The sequence below is a fragment of the Eptatretus burgeri genome, chromosome 17 (assembly GCF_056783735.1).
Source record: "Eptatretus burgeri isolate ZD-2024b chromosome 17, Ebu_testis_v1, whole genome shotgun sequence".
In the NCBI taxonomy this organism is placed as follows: domain Eukaryota; kingdom Metazoa; phylum Chordata; class Myxini; order Myxiniformes; family Myxinidae; genus Eptatretus; species Eptatretus burgeri.
In genome coordinates this window covers 43,155,311-43,175,126 of record NC_140977.1, presented here as the reverse complement: position 1 = coordinate 43,175,126, position 19,816 = coordinate 43,155,311, and the positions used below count along the sequence as shown (strand labels likewise).

General features: G+C 45.9%; 1 protein-coding gene across 4 annotated transcripts in view; it reads right to left on the bottom strand.

Annotated features, from left to right (window-relative positions):
• LOC147009910 (uncharacterized) overlaps positions 1–19,816 on the bottom strand; it is a 22,068-nt gene extending 2,252 nt beyond the window's left edge. Inside the window, exons 1-9 of one of the 4 annotated variants that reach the window (XM_085862344.1) lie at positions 19,514–19,816; positions 13,899–13,931; positions 13,301–13,498; positions 13,076–13,147; positions 12,845–12,916; positions 1,717–1,809; positions 346–1,451; positions 180–315; positions 19–75 (exon numbers count right to left, since the gene is read on the bottom strand). In XM_085862344.1, the coding sequence (XP_085718470.1) occupies positions 19–75; positions 180–315; positions 346–1,451; positions 1,717–1,809; positions 12,845–12,916; positions 13,076–13,147; positions 13,301–13,498; positions 13,899–13,931; positions 19,514–19,556 (1,810 nt within the window). In that variant the 5' untranslated portion in view covers positions 19,557–19,816. Of the gene's footprint in view, positions 1–18; positions 76–179; positions 1,452–1,716; positions 1,810–12,844; positions 12,917–13,075; positions 13,148–13,300; positions 13,499–13,898; positions 13,932–19,513 lie in introns of all 4 variants that reach the window. The other 3 variants (XM_085862346.1, XM_085862342.1, XM_085862345.1) reach the window with 3 other exon arrangements.

The window sequence follows — 19,816 nt, the reverse complement described above, 5'->3', positions numbered from 1 at the left end:
TATAAATCTTGTGCTTACCAGTTCGTTTATCATGGAGGTCAGCTGGCTGAATCCCTTCCACATGGCCTGCTTCCTCTGCACACACACAACAAATGTTTGCAAAATTATTATGCAATGCCACTTCATCCCTTTTCTTCTCATCCTTCAGCCTCATCATGACCTCAAACACAGCAACTCACCATTAGCTGCCTCCGCAGATCTCCGTGCTTTCTCTGTTGCCTCGTGCTTCCTTGCTTCAAGCTCTTCTCGTTCTTGCGCTGCCCGCTGCGCCTGCTCTCTCTCCCTCTGCTCCCTCTCTTTTACCACACGCTCTGCCTGTTCCTTTTCCCTTTCCACACGCTCTGCCTGTTCCTTTTCCCTTTCCCTTTCCACACGCTCCGCCCGTTCCTTCTCCACGCGCTCCCTCTCCGCCCATTCCTTCTCCACGCGCTCCCTCTCAGCCCGTTCCTTCTCCGCACGCTCCCTCTCAGCCCGTTCCTTCTCCGCGCGCTCCCTCTCCGCCCGCTCCCTCTCCGCCCGCTCCCTCTCCGCCCATTCCCTCTCCACGCGCTCCCTCTCCGCCCGTTCCTTCTCCGCCCGTTCCTTCTCCGCCCGTTCCTTCTCCGCCCGTTCCTTCTCCGCCCGTTCCTTCTCCGCCCGTTCCTTCTCCGCGCGCTCCCTCTCCACCCGTTCCTTCTCCGCGCGCTCCCTCTCCGCCCGTTCCTTCTCCGCGCGCTCCCTCTCCGCCCGTTCCTTCTCCGCGCGCTCCCTCTCCGCCCGTTCCTTCTCCGCGCGCTCCCTCTCCGCACGCTCCCTCTCCACGCGTTCCTTCTCCGCGCGCTCCCTCTCCACCCGTTCCTTCTCCGCGCGCTCCCTCTCCACCCGTTCCTTCTCCGCGCGCTCCCTCTCCGCACGCTCCCTCTCCACCCGTTCCTTCTCCGCGCGCTCCCTCTCCGCGCGCTCCCTCTCCACGCGCTCCCTCTCCACCCGTTCCTTCTCCGCATGTTCCCTCTCCCTCTCTCTTGCCATATGATCTACATGCTGCTTCTCCCTTGCAATACGCACATGTTCCCTGTCCCTATGCTCTGCCTGTTCCCTTGCTCTCGCTGCATGCTCTGTCTGCTCCCTTTCCGCATGCTCTTCTTCAGTTTCTTCTTCATCATCAGACTGCATTTCCCAATCTGCATTACCCAGAATGCCTTCAGTCTCTAGTGGTGATTCATCCTCATCAGCTACATGTAATGTCGATCTTTCTTCCTGATTTTTACTTTTTTGTGCTGTTTCATCTGTTTTTGCACCCAGACTATCAGCTGCCCACTCTTCATTCAGGAGCTGTTCGGCCTCTCGTTTAAACTCTTCATCCACTTCCTCCTCTTCAAAATCATCACCGACACTCTCGTCTGCATCCTCCTTTTCTTTATGTTCCTCTTTCTTGTAGGCTGGAATGTTGTGTTTCTCCTCCCTCTTCTCCCCTGGGGAGGCGCGGAGAGCCGCGTTACACCAGTTGATAATGAGGTGGTCACTGTTGACATAACTGTCTGGTCACTGTCAGCCAGTCAAGCTCAAAACCCACGAAACCAGACAGTGACAGCACGAGTCCCCTCATGTAGCAAGACGGTCAGCAAGCGCGGAAGCAACAATCACGATAAGCCGTCACACCAAGCGAGACATGCGTAAGCCCGATGTTCAGCCAATGATACAGCAAAATATGGAAAGAAACTGAATGACTGGACTGACCATTTTCAGATGGAGACTCAGCGGTCGGAGGCGTTGGTGTGGGCGTTGGAACCGGCATGTCGCTGTCCTTTCCCGACACCTTGTTACTTAACACTGGGGGAGGAAGGGGGCATGGGGTACATAAAAAAAAAGAAAGAAAAGAAAATAATTCGCTGCAAAAACGTTGACCAAGGGCAGTTCAAAAGGTTATACAAATGAGATACTCGCAACAGTCCGACATGCCAACGTTTCATTATTTGTCAACACACAAGTGTATATAATTAATAAAGTCATAAATTGTTGCAGTTGTGGGGGTAGATGGAGGAATTTTAGAGGAAAGTTAGGATTGAATAGAGTTCTTTGGTTCGTGGACGAGTCGGAGACGTCTCAATGTAATTAAGTAGGGAAACTGAGCTTAAGTGTTACGTGTCACCACACGGGGGGGGGAGGGGGTGGTGGTGTGGTATTAATTAGATGTGGATTAAGGCTAAGTTCCCCCAGTATGTGACCGCCCATCTGTGACTTTTCCTTATGTTTTTCATATCACAAACCAACAATGGACCATTACAACCAAGCTGGATGACAAAGTAGGAAGAAGCCCCGCCTCCAAGGGTGACGGTGGGCGGTCACGCCCCCGAGGCTGATGACTGATGGGCATGACGTCAGAAGCGAGGCAGGAGTGCCGAACAGATGAGAATCCCCACCTTCCCGCGTTTCATGCGAGCAAGCCACGTCCCCCGGAGAGGGGACGGTTGTTCGGTGACGTCAGGAGAGATAAGGAGGAACACATGAGTGCAGAGTGAGGGATGCATACGGTCGAGAAAGAACGCAGCTCAGAGATGGCCTGTAAGAACAGGGCTTCACGGCTGGCTTTCCTTCGACGCATGAAGAGGATGCCATGATTCTCGTATTCATGCCGAGGAGATTTGGCTCACATACCGAGCAAGACGTTGGCCATCGACTCTTGGCGAGTCATGTGGGACGGACCTCGGAACCTCGTGTTATCCACCGAAGGGGACAGCACGATTCTGCAAAGAGCGTATCGGCAGGCGCAATCGCCGAAGAGGCTGCACGATGGTTGGTGAGCCTTGGTGTTGAATACCACTCATGAATTGCCTGACGAACGTTCCGGCTGCGAGAGAGCAGCTTGGCGCCATTTTGCGTGCATCTGCACGTGCCAATAGAAGCACCTCAATTCCACGTTCCATAAAGACCATCTCTGGATCAAGCGAAGTGCCAGAATAAAGGAAGGGTTTTCTTTGAGTTTGTTTCCCCTTGTCTGTATTCAAGTCTGTGTGTAGAGGTGCCTCAATTTAGACTTTCGGATTAATTTACCACCTATATTATTATTATTATTATTATTATTATTATATTCTCATTATTGTTCCTTGTAAATATTTATATTGTCATTAAATTCCCGTGTTTATTTTAAGTTGCTGTGTCCGTGTATTTGTCGGGGGATTCGAGTATAACCAGCCCTGTGCATCCATTTGTGCCTCCGTTGCTCTGCCAGTGACACACCCTTCCCCTCCCACGCGAGTTATAATCTCCGAGGATCAACATGTCCGCCTCCTAAGGAAGACTGCTCGGTTATCCAGCCTGGCGGTGTTAACCGCCCGTCAACACAAATTGGGTCGGGGGATTAACGTAACAACCAGCATCGTGACAATATCTAATATATAAAGCTGAGTTTGTGTCTATGGGTGGATGTGTGGGTCTGAACAAGGTACGTTTTCATCACAACGAAAATATTCATGCACTGGATGCCGTTGAGATGTCCAGTGGTGCGTTGTTACCAAGCAGCGAGCGAGAAATTGCCAAGCCAGCCGTTCCTTATGGAGTGCTTGTTTGAGTGCTTAAGCCACTTGGCAAGTGCTCTGCAAGAAACTTGGTAACTGAATACACCCCAGATTCATGACATGGCAATGAGGATAAACATCTATAGCATCATTATTTCAACCATATCGATGAATTCGGCCCTCAAGGAGTGGGGTGGGGTGGGGAGAGGAACTCGACGTTGCACGGCACTGCCGAATACCCCTGCTAGTATAATTGTGTGTGTGTGTGTGTGTGTGTGTGTGTGTGTGTGTGTGTGTGTGTGTGTGTGTGTGTGTGTGTGTGTTAAGCAAGAGCAGACCAGGTCTGCTCTTACTGATTTCTCAAATTAGCGGAGTCTATCGAGTTTTACTTTTGGTTTGGGGACCACCAACATGGCTTTCGCAAGGCAAGATCTACAGGTGATATCCTTTCTTACATTATGAATGTCGGGGCCTCTTTGAGAGATGATGGGGAATCCTTTGTTGTTGACCTTGATATCTCAAAAGCCTTTGACAGAGTTTGGCATCGGAGTCTGATTTCCAAGCTTCCCTGTTTCACTCGGCTCTCTCACATCGAGCTTTCTCTCCGACCACTCTATCTCTGTAATTGTTGATGGTTCATCATCTCCCTCTTCCCCATCAACAGCGGTGAACCTCAGGGTTCCGTTCTGTCCCCAACACTCTTCCTTCTTTTTATGAATGACCTTCTTTCTTCCACAAATAACCAAATGCACTAGTATGCTGACGACTCAACATGACATTCCTCAATGTCTTTCACATCTGCCCCATCTTCACTCACTCCATCGACATCTCGTTTCATCACAGCCACCTCTTTAAATTCGGATTTGGACAAGATCTCCTAGTGGGGCACATGTAATCAAGTTAAGTTTAAGGTTTCAAAAACTCAATTTCTTCTCATTTCTCTCTCTAAAACTCCTCTCAACTCTCCAATCTCCTTTGAAAGCTCCACAATTACACCATGTGATACAATAAACCTACCAGGTATTACTCTAACATGATATTTATCCTGGAATACACATATTACTCAAATAGCTAAGTCTGCCTTGAAGAAATAAGGAGTCCTGTTCAGATGTTGATGAAGCTTCTCCTCTGTACAGTTGCTCCAAAGATATAAAAGATTGATTCGTCATTGTATGGAGTACTGCCCTCACATCTGGGGAGGTTCCAGCTCCACGAACACACTGGACAGAATTTAATCCAAAGTTATTCGACTTGTGAACTCCAGCAATGTGACCTCAAAACTCGACCCGCTCAAATTTCGCCGCATGATCGGGTCTCTTTCTCTTTTCGACAGATATTACTTCGGTGCCTGCTCGCAAGAACTTGCTGTTTGTGTACCTCCACTATTAGCGAGACCAAGGAATCCTCGACAAGTCACGACTTCACATGATTATTGTTTGCCCATTGGCAATTCAAGGGTGGGCCATGATGATGTTTGTTTCGTCCCTTCCACTGCCAAACTCTGGAACTCTTAACCTTCTCATCTCTTCCCAAACACTTATGACCTTCCCCTTTTCAAAAAGCAGATTTTTTACTTTATCAGAAACTCTTAGGCTATTCTCTTTCCTTACTTTTCTATCAATGCAGTTCTTATAATTATTTGAGGCTTCGCCTCGATGAGGATGATTGAATCCATGACTGAAGCCATCAACATAAAACATTAACCAAAATAAAGAAATAAATAATAAAAAAATTTACCCCACCCTCAAATCTCCCTCCCCTCACCCTTATTCCTCAAATCTCCCCCCCCCCGCACTCACCCTTGTCCCTCAAATCTCCCCCCTTCATCCTTGTCCCTCAAATCTCTCCTCCTCCCCATTCTCCCTCAAATCTCTCCCCTCACCCTTGTCCCTCAAATCCCCCCACCCTTGTCCCTCAAATCCCCCCACCCCTCCCCCTTCTCCCTCAAATCTCTCCTCACCCTTGTGTGTTCGTCACCAAAGGGGACGACACCATTACGCAAACAGCGTATTGGCAGGACGGTTGACAAAAGCTGCACGGGGTCTCTGAGCCTTGGTGTTGAATACCGCTCACGAATTGCCTGATGTACATTTGTCCCGTTGTTAGAGGGCGGCTTGGCGCCATTTTGCGTGCGTCTACACGTGCAAGTAGAAGCACCTCGATTCCAAGTTCCACAAAGACAATCTCTGGACCAAGCTAAGTGCCAGAATAAAGGGTTTTCTTTTATTTTGTTTCCCCTTGTCTATTCAAGTCTGTGTAGCGGCACCTTGATTTAGACTTCAGGATTAGTTTACCTCGCATATTATTTTGTTCTGATTGTTGTCTTTTGTAAATATGTCTACTTTCTTTAAATGTGTTCATTTTAAGTAGCCGTATCCGTGTATTTGTCGTGGTGTTCAAGTATAAACCCCCCTTGTCCCCTACTGGTGCGGCGCTTAACTGTCTTCCCGCGCGTACGCATTAATCTCCGAGAGTCTTGGCTGGAGGCCTCCAAAGGAGAAGTTTGACCGTCCGGGCTGGCGGGGTTAACCACCCGTCACCACAAATTGGGTCAAGGGGATTAACCTTGGAGGCCAGCACCGCAACAATATAATGGCAGTGCTGGTGGTCCAGGTTAAACCCCCAACCCCAAATTGTGGTGACGGGCGGTTAACACCGCCAACCCAGATAGCCGAGCTCATTAGGCAGCTAATGGTGAGTTCCTCATTAGGAGGTGGACACGTTGATCCTCGGAGGTTATAACGCGTGTGGGAGGGGCAGGGCGCAATGGCGGAGCAACGGGAGCACACATGGATGCACAGGGGGGGTTTACGCTCGAACCCCACGACAAATACACGGATACAGCAACTTAAAATAACCGTGGAATTTAAAGAAAATAGACAAATATTTACGAGGGAGAGGAGGAGATTGGGACCATACTCTGTGCAGAGCGTTGGTGCTGCTTCAGCAGTCTCCTTGGCTACTGGGCACAATCCTGGACGGGTCGCCACTCCGACACAGTATACCAGCATGCAGGCACGTATTTTACCAACCTCGGAAGGATGACAGGTTGAGTTAACCCCACCTGGTATTAATTCAAAAGCTGAGCGGGATTTGAACTCAGGACCCGAGGATCCAAAGCCCACCACCCTAACCATTATGCTAACACCAGGCATATTTACAAGGGACAATAATTCAAACGGTAATGATAATAAAATAAATCCTAAAGTCGAGGTGCCTTTACACATCGACTTAAAAATCCTCCTTTTATTCTGGTACTGAGCATGGGCCAGAGATGGTCTTTGAGTCATTCCACCTCATATCACCGGAGGCCTCCCAGTTGACCCCCTCAGATTTACTTTAAACTTTCATAAAATAGTTCCCATGTATCAAAATGAAGCTGCGTAAAATTTTAGGTCCATAGATGCGGTCAACTCCGAGATATTGAGGGTTGAAAATGTGGTTGTGGCCCTATTTCTATGGTTGTTGCGAGCATCACACAATGAACGGCTACTTTTAAACTCCCACAACTTTTTAAATATTAATGCTTGAGCCTTGAAATTTTCAGAGATTATTCTTCTATAACTGCTCTGTAAGAAACAAACATAAAACTGAGTATACCTGTATTAAATTTGATGACTTGATCAGTTGAAATCCAGAAAAAAAATGTTGGTTTTGTATGAAGACCCAACTTTGAGATCCCATATATTTTTATTGACCCATCCCAGAAGCTTGAAATTTTTTCATGCAATAACTGTATGGTCATAGTATTCAAATACATGTTTACTTTTCTTAATCAGTCATATATAATACAGTCATGATCCCTCAAATATTGAAAATTTTCATTTTTCCCCGAAATTCAGGTGAGGATTGCAAATATATGACAAGGTATAACACTACAAATTGTTCACCATTGGAAAGAGCATATTCAAGTTTACAAAAGTGTCAAATATCAAAGTGGTATAATGTTTCTATCAATATTTTAAAAATATTTGAATAAATGATGTTCCGCCAGTGCTGTGCGTGTTGTGTGTGCTATTTAATGAACAGTCCTTTTACATGTAGTATATTTGTGTAGTTCATGTATATACAATGTACATACATATCATCTGCTATTAGGATACCATGAACACAATACTTTGAAATTTGAATTTGTAATTCTTTGTTTCTCATTTGTATATAGCAAGAGCTTAACTCATCTGGCTGGGGCTAAAAATAGAACTCAGGAATAGTGGCTGATCTGCTGATGCCAGCAGTGTATATAGTTACATTCAAGGGAGGACATTTGTTGGGTTCCTTTGGTCCATGTGATGAAAGTTATTGATGCTCCCCTAACGTCAACTGGGAGGCAGTAGAAGCTTGCACCTGACTTGGAAAAGCGGATCAAGGACCTATTGAAATCATTTACGTGAAATGTTTTATTACATTTTTATTGCAGTATGTGATATATTTTTGTATTATTAATTTGAATCATCGAACTTATCATTCATGATTACCATGGTGCCCACACCACACACACACACTTCATGTATTCACGACTGTGTTAACAACAGTTTTTTAAAAAATAGAAAATATATTTTAGAAAAATATACCACTTTGATATTTGATGCTTTTGTAAACTTGAGTATGCTCTTTCCAATGGTGAACAATTAGAAGTGGTACACCTTGTCATATATTTGCAATCCTCACCTGAATTTTGGGGAAAAATGAAAATTTTAAATTTTTGAGGGATCATGACTGTATTATATATGACTGATGAAGAAAAGTAAACATGTATTTGAATACTACTACCATACAGTTATTACCCGAAAAAATTTCAAGCTTCTGGGATGGGTCAATAAAAATATATGGGGTCTTAAAGTTGGGTCTTCATACAAAACCAACATTTTTTTTTCTGGATTTCAACTGATCAGGTCAGAAAAATTAATCAAGGTATATTCCGTTTTATGTTTGTTTCTTACAGAGCAGTTATAGAAGAATAATCTCTGAAAATTTCAAGGCTCTAGCATTAATATTAAAAAAGTTGTGGGAGTTTAAATGTCGCCGTTCATTTTGTGATGCTCGCAACGACCATAAAAATAGGGCCACAACCACATTTTCAACCCTCAATATCTCGGAGTTGACCGCATCTATGGACCTAAAATTTTACGCAGCTTCATTTTGATACCTGGGAACTATTTTATGAAAGTTTAAAGTAAATCTGAGGGGGTCAACTGGGAACATTTTCTTAAATTTGGTGATTTCAGATGGAATGACTCCTTTGTGGAACTTGGAATCGAGGCACTTCTATTTGCACGTGTAGACGAGCACAAAATGGCACCAAGCCGTCTTCTCTCAACAGGACAAACGTACATCAGGCAATTCGTGAACGGTATTCAACACCAAGGCTCACCGACCGTCATGCAGCTTCAGATCTATGGCGCCTGCCAATACGCTCTTTGCAGAATGGCACCGTCCCCTTCGGTGACATACACGAGGTTCCGAGGTCCGTCTCTCACGCCCAAACCAAGAGCCAAATGCCAGTGTCTTGCTCAGTACGCGAGCCAATTCGCCTCAGCATGAATACGAGAATCGTGACATCTTATTCATGCGTGGAAGAAAAACCAGCCGAAAGCCCTGTTCTTGCAGGCCATCTCCGAGCTACGTTCTTTCTCGAATGCGTGCGTCTCACTCCTCACTGGTGCGTTTCTCCTTGCTACGAGATGCTTCCCCATCCTGATCGCCTGCCTCCTACGCCCTCCTCTTCTTCCTCCCACTCATGTCACGCCAATCAGCCTCAGGGGCGCGACTTCACCCGCAGTCACCCTTGGAGGCGGGGCCTCTTCCAACTTTGTCACGCAGCTTGGTTGTAATACAAAAAAAAACAAACACAGGGAAAAGTCACAGGGGGGCAATCACATACTGGGGAACTTGGCCTTATTCCACATCTAATTAACACCGCACTTAAGCTCAGTCTTCCCACTTAATTACATCGAGATGTCTCCTCCATATCCACGGACCAAACAACTCTATTTAATCCGAACTTTCCTTTTAAATTCCTCCATCTACCCCCACCACCGTAATAAATAAACAAATAAATCACACACACACACTAATGGGGGTGAGCCTACACATTGTGTAAGCATACGAACAGTGTTTCCCCATAGTCTCAGGTCGCTCACCTGCATTGGATTTTTCATTTACATATTTTCATTTACGGATGCTTTCCAACGGTTCTGTGATTGTTCCTGGTGTATCGACTTCAATGGCTGTCAGCACACAAAATCACAGTGCTTCCCCCATTGTCTCGAGTCGCTCACCAGCATTTTTTTTTCATTATACGGATGTTGCCCGACTGTTTTTATTTTTTTATTATTCATCTTCCAGTTTACTGGCTTTGATGTCCATCAGCAGGCAAAATTTCAGCTTTCTACTTCAACCAGAAGGCACTGATCTTTAATAGTCAGTCACTGGTTAGAAAGAGCTTTTTAGAAAGGTTTCTGCAAAACCACCACTGCTCAAGGCAAATGCACCAGACATATAGCGGTCCCCAGGCAGTTATTTCATTTGTATCCGTTTCAGATCGCCATTCCCTTATGTCTAGTGGGTTAATAGGACAAAATGCGTTGCGAGGGTTTTTAGTTTGGTCGTTAATTCCATTCATCTATTTTTATTTATTTTGCACACTTGACCTCTCCTTCAAGCAAACATGCACATCACAGGCAGAGAGGTGACATTAATAGAGCATCATGAACATATGCCACAGTGGCACCGTTGAAACTGTACGCCATTCCCCAGCGGATGTTTCATCTCAGACTCCTCAGTACTCAAACCACAATGCTACAACCTTCATATGACCACCACAATGCCTTCCTCAAAATCCCCATAACAAATGCTTCAATCACCTCACCACAACCATTCCAACCGCTTCAACATCTTCACCACAAATTCCACAGTGCTTCCCAGACCTCACTACAACCACTACAAAACACCGCAACCACAGTCAGTAGACCGGACGCTCACCAGTCCTTTAAGGATGTCAGGGAACAACGGACATGACCCACGATTACGGATGCTTGGGGGTCGGAACAGGGTGGCACGTAGCTCGGAGCGCAAGAAGCTCAGGGGTGGCTCAATGTCATCTGAGTGGCCCTGGCACTCCACTAAATAGTGACGCTCATTCGAAGCGCAACGCACATTTGTGGCCAGAGAACGCTCTCAAAAACCTGCAGCGCATGTTAATCTTGGCGCTCTGTTGCATGGCCGGGTTCGGGGGTGAACGAAGCCATTTTAGGCTTCGGAGTCTTGCAGGGCAGGGCTACTTCTCAGGGAGGCGTCTGCACGCCAAAGGGAGCGCTCAGATGTGCCTACAGAGCGATTTTATCCAACTTTTAGCCCCTCCTTCACCCAGGCGAAAGGATCAGTCAGTCTTGAGACAGTCAGTCTCTGCACAAGGTCAGAGAATCTTCTGGGTATGAGGTGACTGCTTCAGAGTGCAGAGGGCTGTACGGGGAGGAGAGCAAAGTGCTGAGTTAGCGGAACGCGAGACCAACAGCAGACATAGTAATTACACATACAGACTCTCTCTCACACATCACATTAAGCTATCATCTCACACATTCTGTCTCTCCCATCTACTGTCGACACACAAAACTCAAAGAGCAACTGCAGCTTTGCACCTTTTCACTCTCCCTCTTCTGCATTACATTTCAATCGCATTACACCTCCTCACTCACGCACCCTGAACATTGAACACCCCCAGTGTTTTTCCATCCTTCCCCTCCGAAGCGACTGGAATGCGTCGGTCCGTCGACCACACCAGGTATTCTCGAGTTTGTTCACACCTCAAACTTTCTTACTCTCCGATTTCCCCAGGTGTGTGCGAGATTGCGCCTGTTATGGTAGATTAAAGATACGATTGTTGACGTTTAATATCGGTTAAGCTCTGCCCTGTCGTCTCTTTTGGAAATAAGTGTTTTTCTTTTGCCACACCTCATCAATCCTTGCTTTCCCCTGCTGTCTACATTGCATAATAAACCCTTTAATTTTTGTGCCACATGACCATTCCTCGCCCTCGCTTTATGAATAAATGTCCCTCATTAGAAATGTATCCAATTCGTTGTTTTTTTTACTCCATTGGTCCAGCGTAATCCCCAGTTTAGCTGGGAAGTTCTACCCCACCAATTTGGCTCCGAGTAGCCGGTAAGGTAAGATGCAAAGTTGTGTTACCCTGCCAGAATTGGCAATACCAATCAGCGTTCATAGTTGCTTCGCAACCCGTCGGCACACAGAGTTATCTGTGCCTGGTGGCCTCAGGATCGGACATTCAGGAGGAACCAGAGTGCTTCCCCTTGTGGCAAGCCTCGAACCCCGCGATTATATATTTTTACATGTAAAGAAGGCGCTTCCAAAAAAAAAAAAAAAAAAAAAAAAAAAAAAAAAAAAAAAAAAAACAAAACTTGATCGACTCCGCTAATTTGAGCAAAAAAGCGAGAGCAGACCCAGTCTCTGGTAACGTTTCACCGGCTTCATCAGACGCTACAGACAGTTGGACGCGCTGCCTTCTTTAAAAATATGTCATCCCAATCTTAAACAAATATATATATATATATATATATATATATATATATATATATATATATATATATATATATATATATATATATACATATGCCTGGTGTTGGATTAATGGTTTAGGGTGGTGGGCTTGGAATCCCAGGATCCTGAATTCAAATCCCCCTCGGCTGTTGAATTAAGACCAGGTGGGGTTGACTCTGCCTGTCATCTTTCCGAGGTCAGCAAAATGAGTGCCAGCTTGCTGGTATCCTGTGTCGATGTGGCGACCCATCCAGGATTGTGCCCAATAACCAAGGAGACTACTTAGGCAGCACCAACGCCCTGCACAGAGTACGGATGTATGTGTATTTGTACATACATATACATATATATATATATATATATATATATATATATATATATATATATATATATATATATATATACACACACACACACACACACACACACACACACACACACACACACACACACACACACACACACACACACACACACACACACACACACACACACACACACACACACACACACACACTGTGGACCCTGACATTCACCATTCATAAAAATTGAATCTGCTTCTACATTCGCAGTCCCGTGCTTCATGTATTCACAGTTTTTCACATGATTTTTTTATTTTTCCTTATGAATCATGATTTGCCAGGAACATATCCCCCTTTCTCCCCATTGAAACAATGCCCCAACATTCACAGCATTTTTCAGGAACATATCCCCCACGAACAGTACACATAACTTAAGTGTCCATCAAAGGAACAATTTACAAAAAACAAACTCATGGTTTGGCTGTTGCTTACCATTAAACATGGCTCTCAAGTCATCCAAATCAAAGTCAGCATCTCCATCAAAATCCCAACTATTGAGCTTGTCTGAAAAAAAAAAAAAAAGAAAAACAAACAAATAGGAAATTGGGCGAAAGAAAACATCACGACAAACTCTGGGATCAATGAACACAGAAGGAAGACGATGGTCCAGAAAAAAAAAAAAGATGCCTTCATTAGGATGGAATGGAAAAAAAAGGTATTCACCCTGCACAACCTTCTTTGCATCCTGCAAGTCAAAGTCCGAGTCCCCATCGACATCATACGGTGCTAGGTGTTCTGAAATCACGAGATGCAAGGCCTTTGTTGAAATAATTCACCAATCCTCAATTGCACTTTCATTCCGAAAAAAAAAAAATTCTGAACTGGTCCTCCTATCCACATTCCCCGATCCTCAGCTTCCCTTCGATAGTCTTACCCTCATCAACATACCTTTGACGACAGCGACGTTGACGATGCCCAGTACCACCATGCCGACGGCTATTCCACCAACCAAGGCGGCCATGATGAGGCATTTCAGTCCGAGCCCCATTCCTCGGCGTGGAGAAGCTTTGCTCCCCTTCGCTGCATTCCCCTTCTTGTTTTTACTTCCCTTGTTACCCCCAGATCCAGAGGATTTAACTTCCTGAACTGGAGGAGATAGTAAATGGATGCTGCTAGTTATATATATAAATAAATAAATATTAAAATGCAAATTAATTTTAACACTAGTGGGTGATGGAAATGCTGTTGGGGTTGGGGGGAGGGTAGATCAAGGCAGGGATTTGCAATGTGAACAGGGTGCCGGCACACAATGGCTCACTCATGTGCGTGTGGAGGAGGTAGGTGGGGTGGGGAGGACACCAAAGTGTATTTAACATCTCGGAGTGAATTCCAGCAAATGGACAGCAGAAAATGCTGGATGGAAAGATTACATCACTTGAAATATGGACAGTTGCACAAGGTCACAAAACAAATACGAGTGCGCTGTCGGAACTGAGATCTTCAAATGAAGGGATGGAAGGAGTGGGATTGAAAACACAAAGCTTACTCTGAGGCGGAACCTTCTTCTTGGGAGGAGCGACTGCAGGGAAAGCAGGAGTGGGGTGGGAGGAAGGCAACATCAAGTCCAAGTAAGGTACAATCTTAAAAGTCAGAAAGATTTCTAAAAGAGCAATCAAGGTTTCATCATGCTCAACACTCATCTTCGTTATCCCATGAAACAACAACGGCGATGAACAATAGGAGGCTCATACAATGCACTACGCACAACTGCTTGTGCAACCCCACTTCCCGACTTCCCACTGAAACATCATTCAAAATATTTGTGAAAAGCCTTGGGGAAAATGTTTGAGATGTAATGAAACAAGATTAAAAACCCCACCCTTTCATTCCTCACTAACTACTGTTGCTTCACCTCCCCCCCCCTTTATAAAAAGCCAAACTCAAACCTTTTGCCCTGATAATCTATCAGCTCGCTCTACCTGCAAAACAGGTAGCCCAACATCCTCGGTTTGAGATATTGCACCATGACAATGGTAACGAGTTTGAGCAAAAACAACTGAGCAAAGTCCATTCCCTTCTCACTCCCACCCTCACCTCCTCCAGAAAGGCCAGACATAGCAACTTCATAAAAAAAATAAAACACAAAATGAACTGCACTTACAAACAGTCTCTTACACTCCGTTCGTTCATAGATATTGATTGTTACACACGATCAACCGCGTCGACGATAATCTCTATAATCATACATAGGTCAAGTGCAGAAAAATAACTCAAAATAATAATAATAATAATAATAATAATAATAATAATAATAATAATAATAATGCACAGGCACCAGGAACTCCAACCTACATTCCTGTCTCTCCTACACCACAGACATCACTACCTTCCTCTCCATTTCACCCCTGACAAATCTGCCCTCACCCCCCCCAACCCCCACCTCTGAAATAATCTCAGGCACTCTAATTAAATAATATAATAACTAGAAGGGCACTCGGTAGAGCGCATACCTCTGCCACGTCGTGCCTGATCCCAGAGAACATATCGGGCCCAATACACTTGAAATATCATGCCATACAGTACTATATCGTTTTTGGCTCTATCAATGGTGAAGAATCACTTTAAAAATTAAATAACTCTCGTATCCAGATCCAGATTCGGATCTTCACTAAACTTTAACCAATTCTTCCTCATCACACACCCAATGTATCCACCAAGTTTCGTCCGAATCCGTCCACAACTTTTTGAGGTATCCTGTACACAAACAAACAAATGAAATTGCTCGGTAAGCAAGGAATTGCCGGAATAACTGTCATATCTCCATGATCTCTGAAAAAACAAAATCCTGGAAATCATTTTGGTTCTTATTGTGGTAGTTGTTATAGTCGATTGTGCTGCTGTTTAATGAGTTATTGCACTTAGTTTGGTCATGATCATAACTTCGAAGTCAATCGGACTTGAAATGGCGTTTTTATCGCAATTTAAAAGTTTTGACGCAACCCCCCCCCCCCCGACATTCGACCCCCGACCGCTAAGAAGGGTGTTGGAGTGACACCCCAATGAGACATATGGTTGGATGCAGTATTGGAAGATAAACATTTTGGATTTGGTTTGAAGTCGATACAACCATTTTAGCGGACGTTATTGCGAAAATAAAAATTTCGGTTTTTCGGTGACTGACCTTTGACCAAGATTCACCAAAAACGACAAGTGCCTAAGTTGGGCCATGGCTGACGTCTGTTTGGTTTGGTCATGATGGCTGAAACAGTGTGGCTGCTACAGGGTAAACAAACACACAAAGACAGACAAGCCAGTAGGCGGACATGGGTAGTCGCCTACCCAAGAGAACCTGACGCGATGGGCCCGTTCGATGGGGAATGACCTGAGGATTAAGCACAAGAAAATTCATGATTCCAGCTTCATGGGTTAATGCTGCAGATTGTTTTTTTTTCGTTAAAATACCCCCACATTTAGAGGTTTTTCGGCCGTTGCTCGGCAACGGAGTGGTCCATAGCAACGGTTCTTTCTCACACATAACTAGGACATACCATGAACCCACCATACCAGTTTCATGTATATCTGACTCATAGTCTCCGAGATAAAACGAACTTCGTTTTTTTTATTGTTTTCGACCAGGGTTCATTCAAAGTGTTTCTTCTCCGACAGTTTTCATAGGATCCGGCTGGAAATTTCTGACAATATGGCTGAATGTACTGCCCACAGTCGCTCGTGGCCCGATTTTTGATTTTAGAAAAAATTAATTTTTTATGATTTTTCAAAAATTTCAAAGTCCCGTTGTTAGGCAACGGTGGTGTCCACAGCAATGGTTCTCATTTGCACACAACTAGGTCATGGTATGAACCTACCAACCAAGTTTCATCGAAATCGCCGTGGTATTAACTGAAATCGCCATTTTAAATACTGATAAGGGTAGAACAAATCTCAAAATTGTTTTTTTTTTTTGACTCGATCGACTACCCAACAAACCGGTAGGCGGACATGGGTAGTCGATCAAGTCGAATTTAGTCGATTGTCAGCCGTTAATAGCCAACAAAAGCATCCATAGCAACGGTTCTTTCTCACACATAACTAGGACATACCGTGAACCTACCATACCAGTTTCATGTATATCTGACTCATAGTCTTTGAGATATAACAAACTTCTTTTTTTTATTGTTCTCGACCAGGGTTCATTCAAAGTCCATCTTCTCCGACATTTTTCATAGCATCCGGCTGGAAATTTTTGACAATATGGCTGAATGTACAGCCCACAGTCGCTCGTGGCCCGATTATTTTGAAAATTTCAAAGGTCCGTTGCTAGGCAACGGATGGGTCCATAGCAACGGTTCTCATTTGCACACAACTAGGTCATGGTATGAACCTATCAACCAAGTTTCATCGAAATCGCCATTGTATTAACGAAGCACTGAACCGAACAGACATACATACATACATACAGACAGAGACAGACAAACATATCGACAGAAATACTGATAATAAGGGTAGACTAGATTGACTACCCAACAGTCAGACAGACACACACAGAATGACACACACAACCGACCAACATAATTGCCGGAATCCTTCTGATTCCGGCAATTAACAAACAAATTAAAAGATGTCGTGCAGAGCTCGATAGTTGCAAAATCCACTCCCCTCCCAAAGGTTGCCATGGATACATAAAATTGTCCATTTCATCAAGATTAAAATTGACAGTCTTCATCAAAGTTCAGGTGGATCGGATGAAATTTGTTGATTTTAGAAGTTCGACCTTGAGTTGACCTTTTGACCTCAAAAATAGTTGTGTCTCCCAATCCAGTGGTGCAATATGCAAATCTTGTTCAAATTTTAAGTCAATCGGATTAAAAAAAGATTTTAGAAATTTGACCTCAAGATGACCTTTGATCTCAAAAATCAATAGGCTTCTCAGTTACTACCTCTACAACTCGGTAAGGTTTCATGACGATCGGTTTAAAATTGTGACCTGCAGGTGATAGACAGACAGACAGACAGAATAACAAAATTGACCGACCAAAATCTTCAATTTTGCAAGTAGCAGACAGAGAGGGATGAAAACAATGTCCTTCACCTTCAGTGGTGGAGGTAATTAAAAAATAAATATATAATAATGGATTTCAGTCGTCAGTGAGAAAGGGTTCGGGTTTTAAATCAGTTACAATGCAGGGTGAGTGCATTTACAAGATGGGAACATACATACAGCCAGGGGAACAACGTGGTGGGAAGGGCAATGGGGGTAGGAGAGTGGGTGGGAGTTGGGGTGGGGACAATGGGTTGGGGGCGCAAAAGGGGGTGGTGTTGGGGATGGGGGTGCAAAGGGGGTGGTGTTGGGGATGGGGGTGCAAAAGGGGGTGGTGTTGGGGATGGGGGTGCAAAAGGGGTGGTGTTGGGGATGGGGGTGCAAGGGGGTGGTGTTGGGGATGGGGGTGCAAAAAGGGGGTGGTGTTGGGGATGGGGGTGCAAAAGGGGGTGGTGTTGGGGATGGGGGTGCAAAAGGGGTGGTGTTGGGGTCAGGGGTGCAAAAGGGGGTGGTGCTGGGGATGGGGTGGTGTTGAGATGTTGGGGATAGGGTGGTGTTGGGGATGAGGGTGCAAAAGGGGGTGGTGTTGGGGATGGGGGTGGTGTTGGGGATGGGGGTGGTGTTGGGGATGGGGGTAAAGGGGGTGGTGTTGGGGATGGGGGTGGGGGTGGTGTTGGGGATGGGTGGGGATGGGGGTGGTGTTGGGGATGGGGGTGGGGGTGGTGTTGGGGATGGGGGTGGGGGTGGTGTTGGGGATGGGGGTGGTGTTGGGGATGGGGGTGGTGTTGGGGATGGGGGTGGTGTTGGGGATGGGGGTGTAAAGGGGTGGTGTTGGGGATGGGGATAGGGGTGGTGTTGGGGATGGGGGTGTAAAAGGGGGTGGTGTTGGGGATGGGGGTGGTGTTGGGGATGGGGGTGGTGTTGGGGATGGGAATGGGGGTGTAAAGGGGGTGGTGTTGGGGATGGGGATGGAGATGGGGATGGTGTCGTTATGGAGATGGGGATGGTGTCGTTATGGAGATGGGGATGGTGTCGTTATGGAGATGGGGATGGTGTCGTTATGGAGATGGGGATGGTGTCGTTATGGAGATGGGGATGGTGTCGTTATGGAGATGGGGGTGGTGGCGTTGTGGGGATGGGGATGGAGATGGGAATGGTGTCGTGGGGATGGGGATGGGGGTGTAAAAGGGGGTGGTGTTGGGGACGGGGATAGGGGTGGTGTTGGGGATGGGGGTGTAAAGGGGGTGGTGTTGGGGATGGGGGTGGTGTTGGGGATAGGAATGGGGGTGTAAAAGGGGGTGGTGTTGGGGACGGGGATGGGGATGGGGGTGGTGTTGGGGATGGGGGTGTAAAAGGGGTGGTGTTGGGGATGGGGGTGTAAAGGGGTGGTGTTGGGGATGGGGGTGGTGTTGGGGATGGGGGTGGTGTTGGGGATGGGGGTGGTGTTGGGGATGGGGTGTAAAAGGGGTGGTGTTGGGGATGGGGGTGGGGGTGGTGTTGGGGATGGGGGTGGGGGTGGTGTTGGGGATGGGGGTGGGGGTGGTGTTGGGGGTGGTGTTGGGGGTGGTGTTGGGGGTGGGGATGGGGGTGTAAAAGGGGGTGGTGTTGGGGACGGGGGTGCGAGTGCAAGGGGATACAGCTTCTCATGTCTTGGTCATGGCACAGAGGGTGCAATGTCCATAAATAGACCTGCCTTCTACTTTCAAAGTATGGTGATTTCTGCTTCTTGACAGGCGACGAGGAAGCAAAACGACGACGCAAAATCCTCCCCTTTACAAAAGGACGAGTTACACAATTCCCACATATTAAATTACCAAATCCATGTCCACGTGTAATCAGTTATCCGGAGGATCGTTTGAGGGTTAAAACACGATATCGACATTTTTCCTGTGAAATTCTATTTTTACCGCAAAACCAAACTTTCTGTTTCTGTTCGATCCCTTTAAACGTTTTAGGTTTTTATTAATAATAATCCAGCTCCTGATTTATGTGTCATCAACATAGTTTTTACACTCTCGTCCGTATTCTCGTCCAACCTTGTTCCCGAGCTCCGGTCCCCATGATACACATTACACGGCCACGCACACCTTACACGGCCACGCACACCTTACACCTCCACTTACCTGCCATCGGTTCATTCACTTTCCCCTTCTTGTTCTTCCCCATGCTGCACAGAGATAGAGTCCTTGGTGCTTAAACACCGAATAACTGTGAACCACAAGCCGCGAGATTATCTAATGAATCACGAAAATCGGTTCTTCCCAACCTTATCCAACGAGCAAATCGTCAGCGAACGTGGCAGCTCGAGATATCGCGACACTTCGCCGCCAGTAGTTATCAGGAACGGAACGAGGTGCAAGATATCGCGAGATGTCGATCGGACAAGGAGCCTGCGGTTGGTTTCCCGTGATTCAACGAGAGACTTC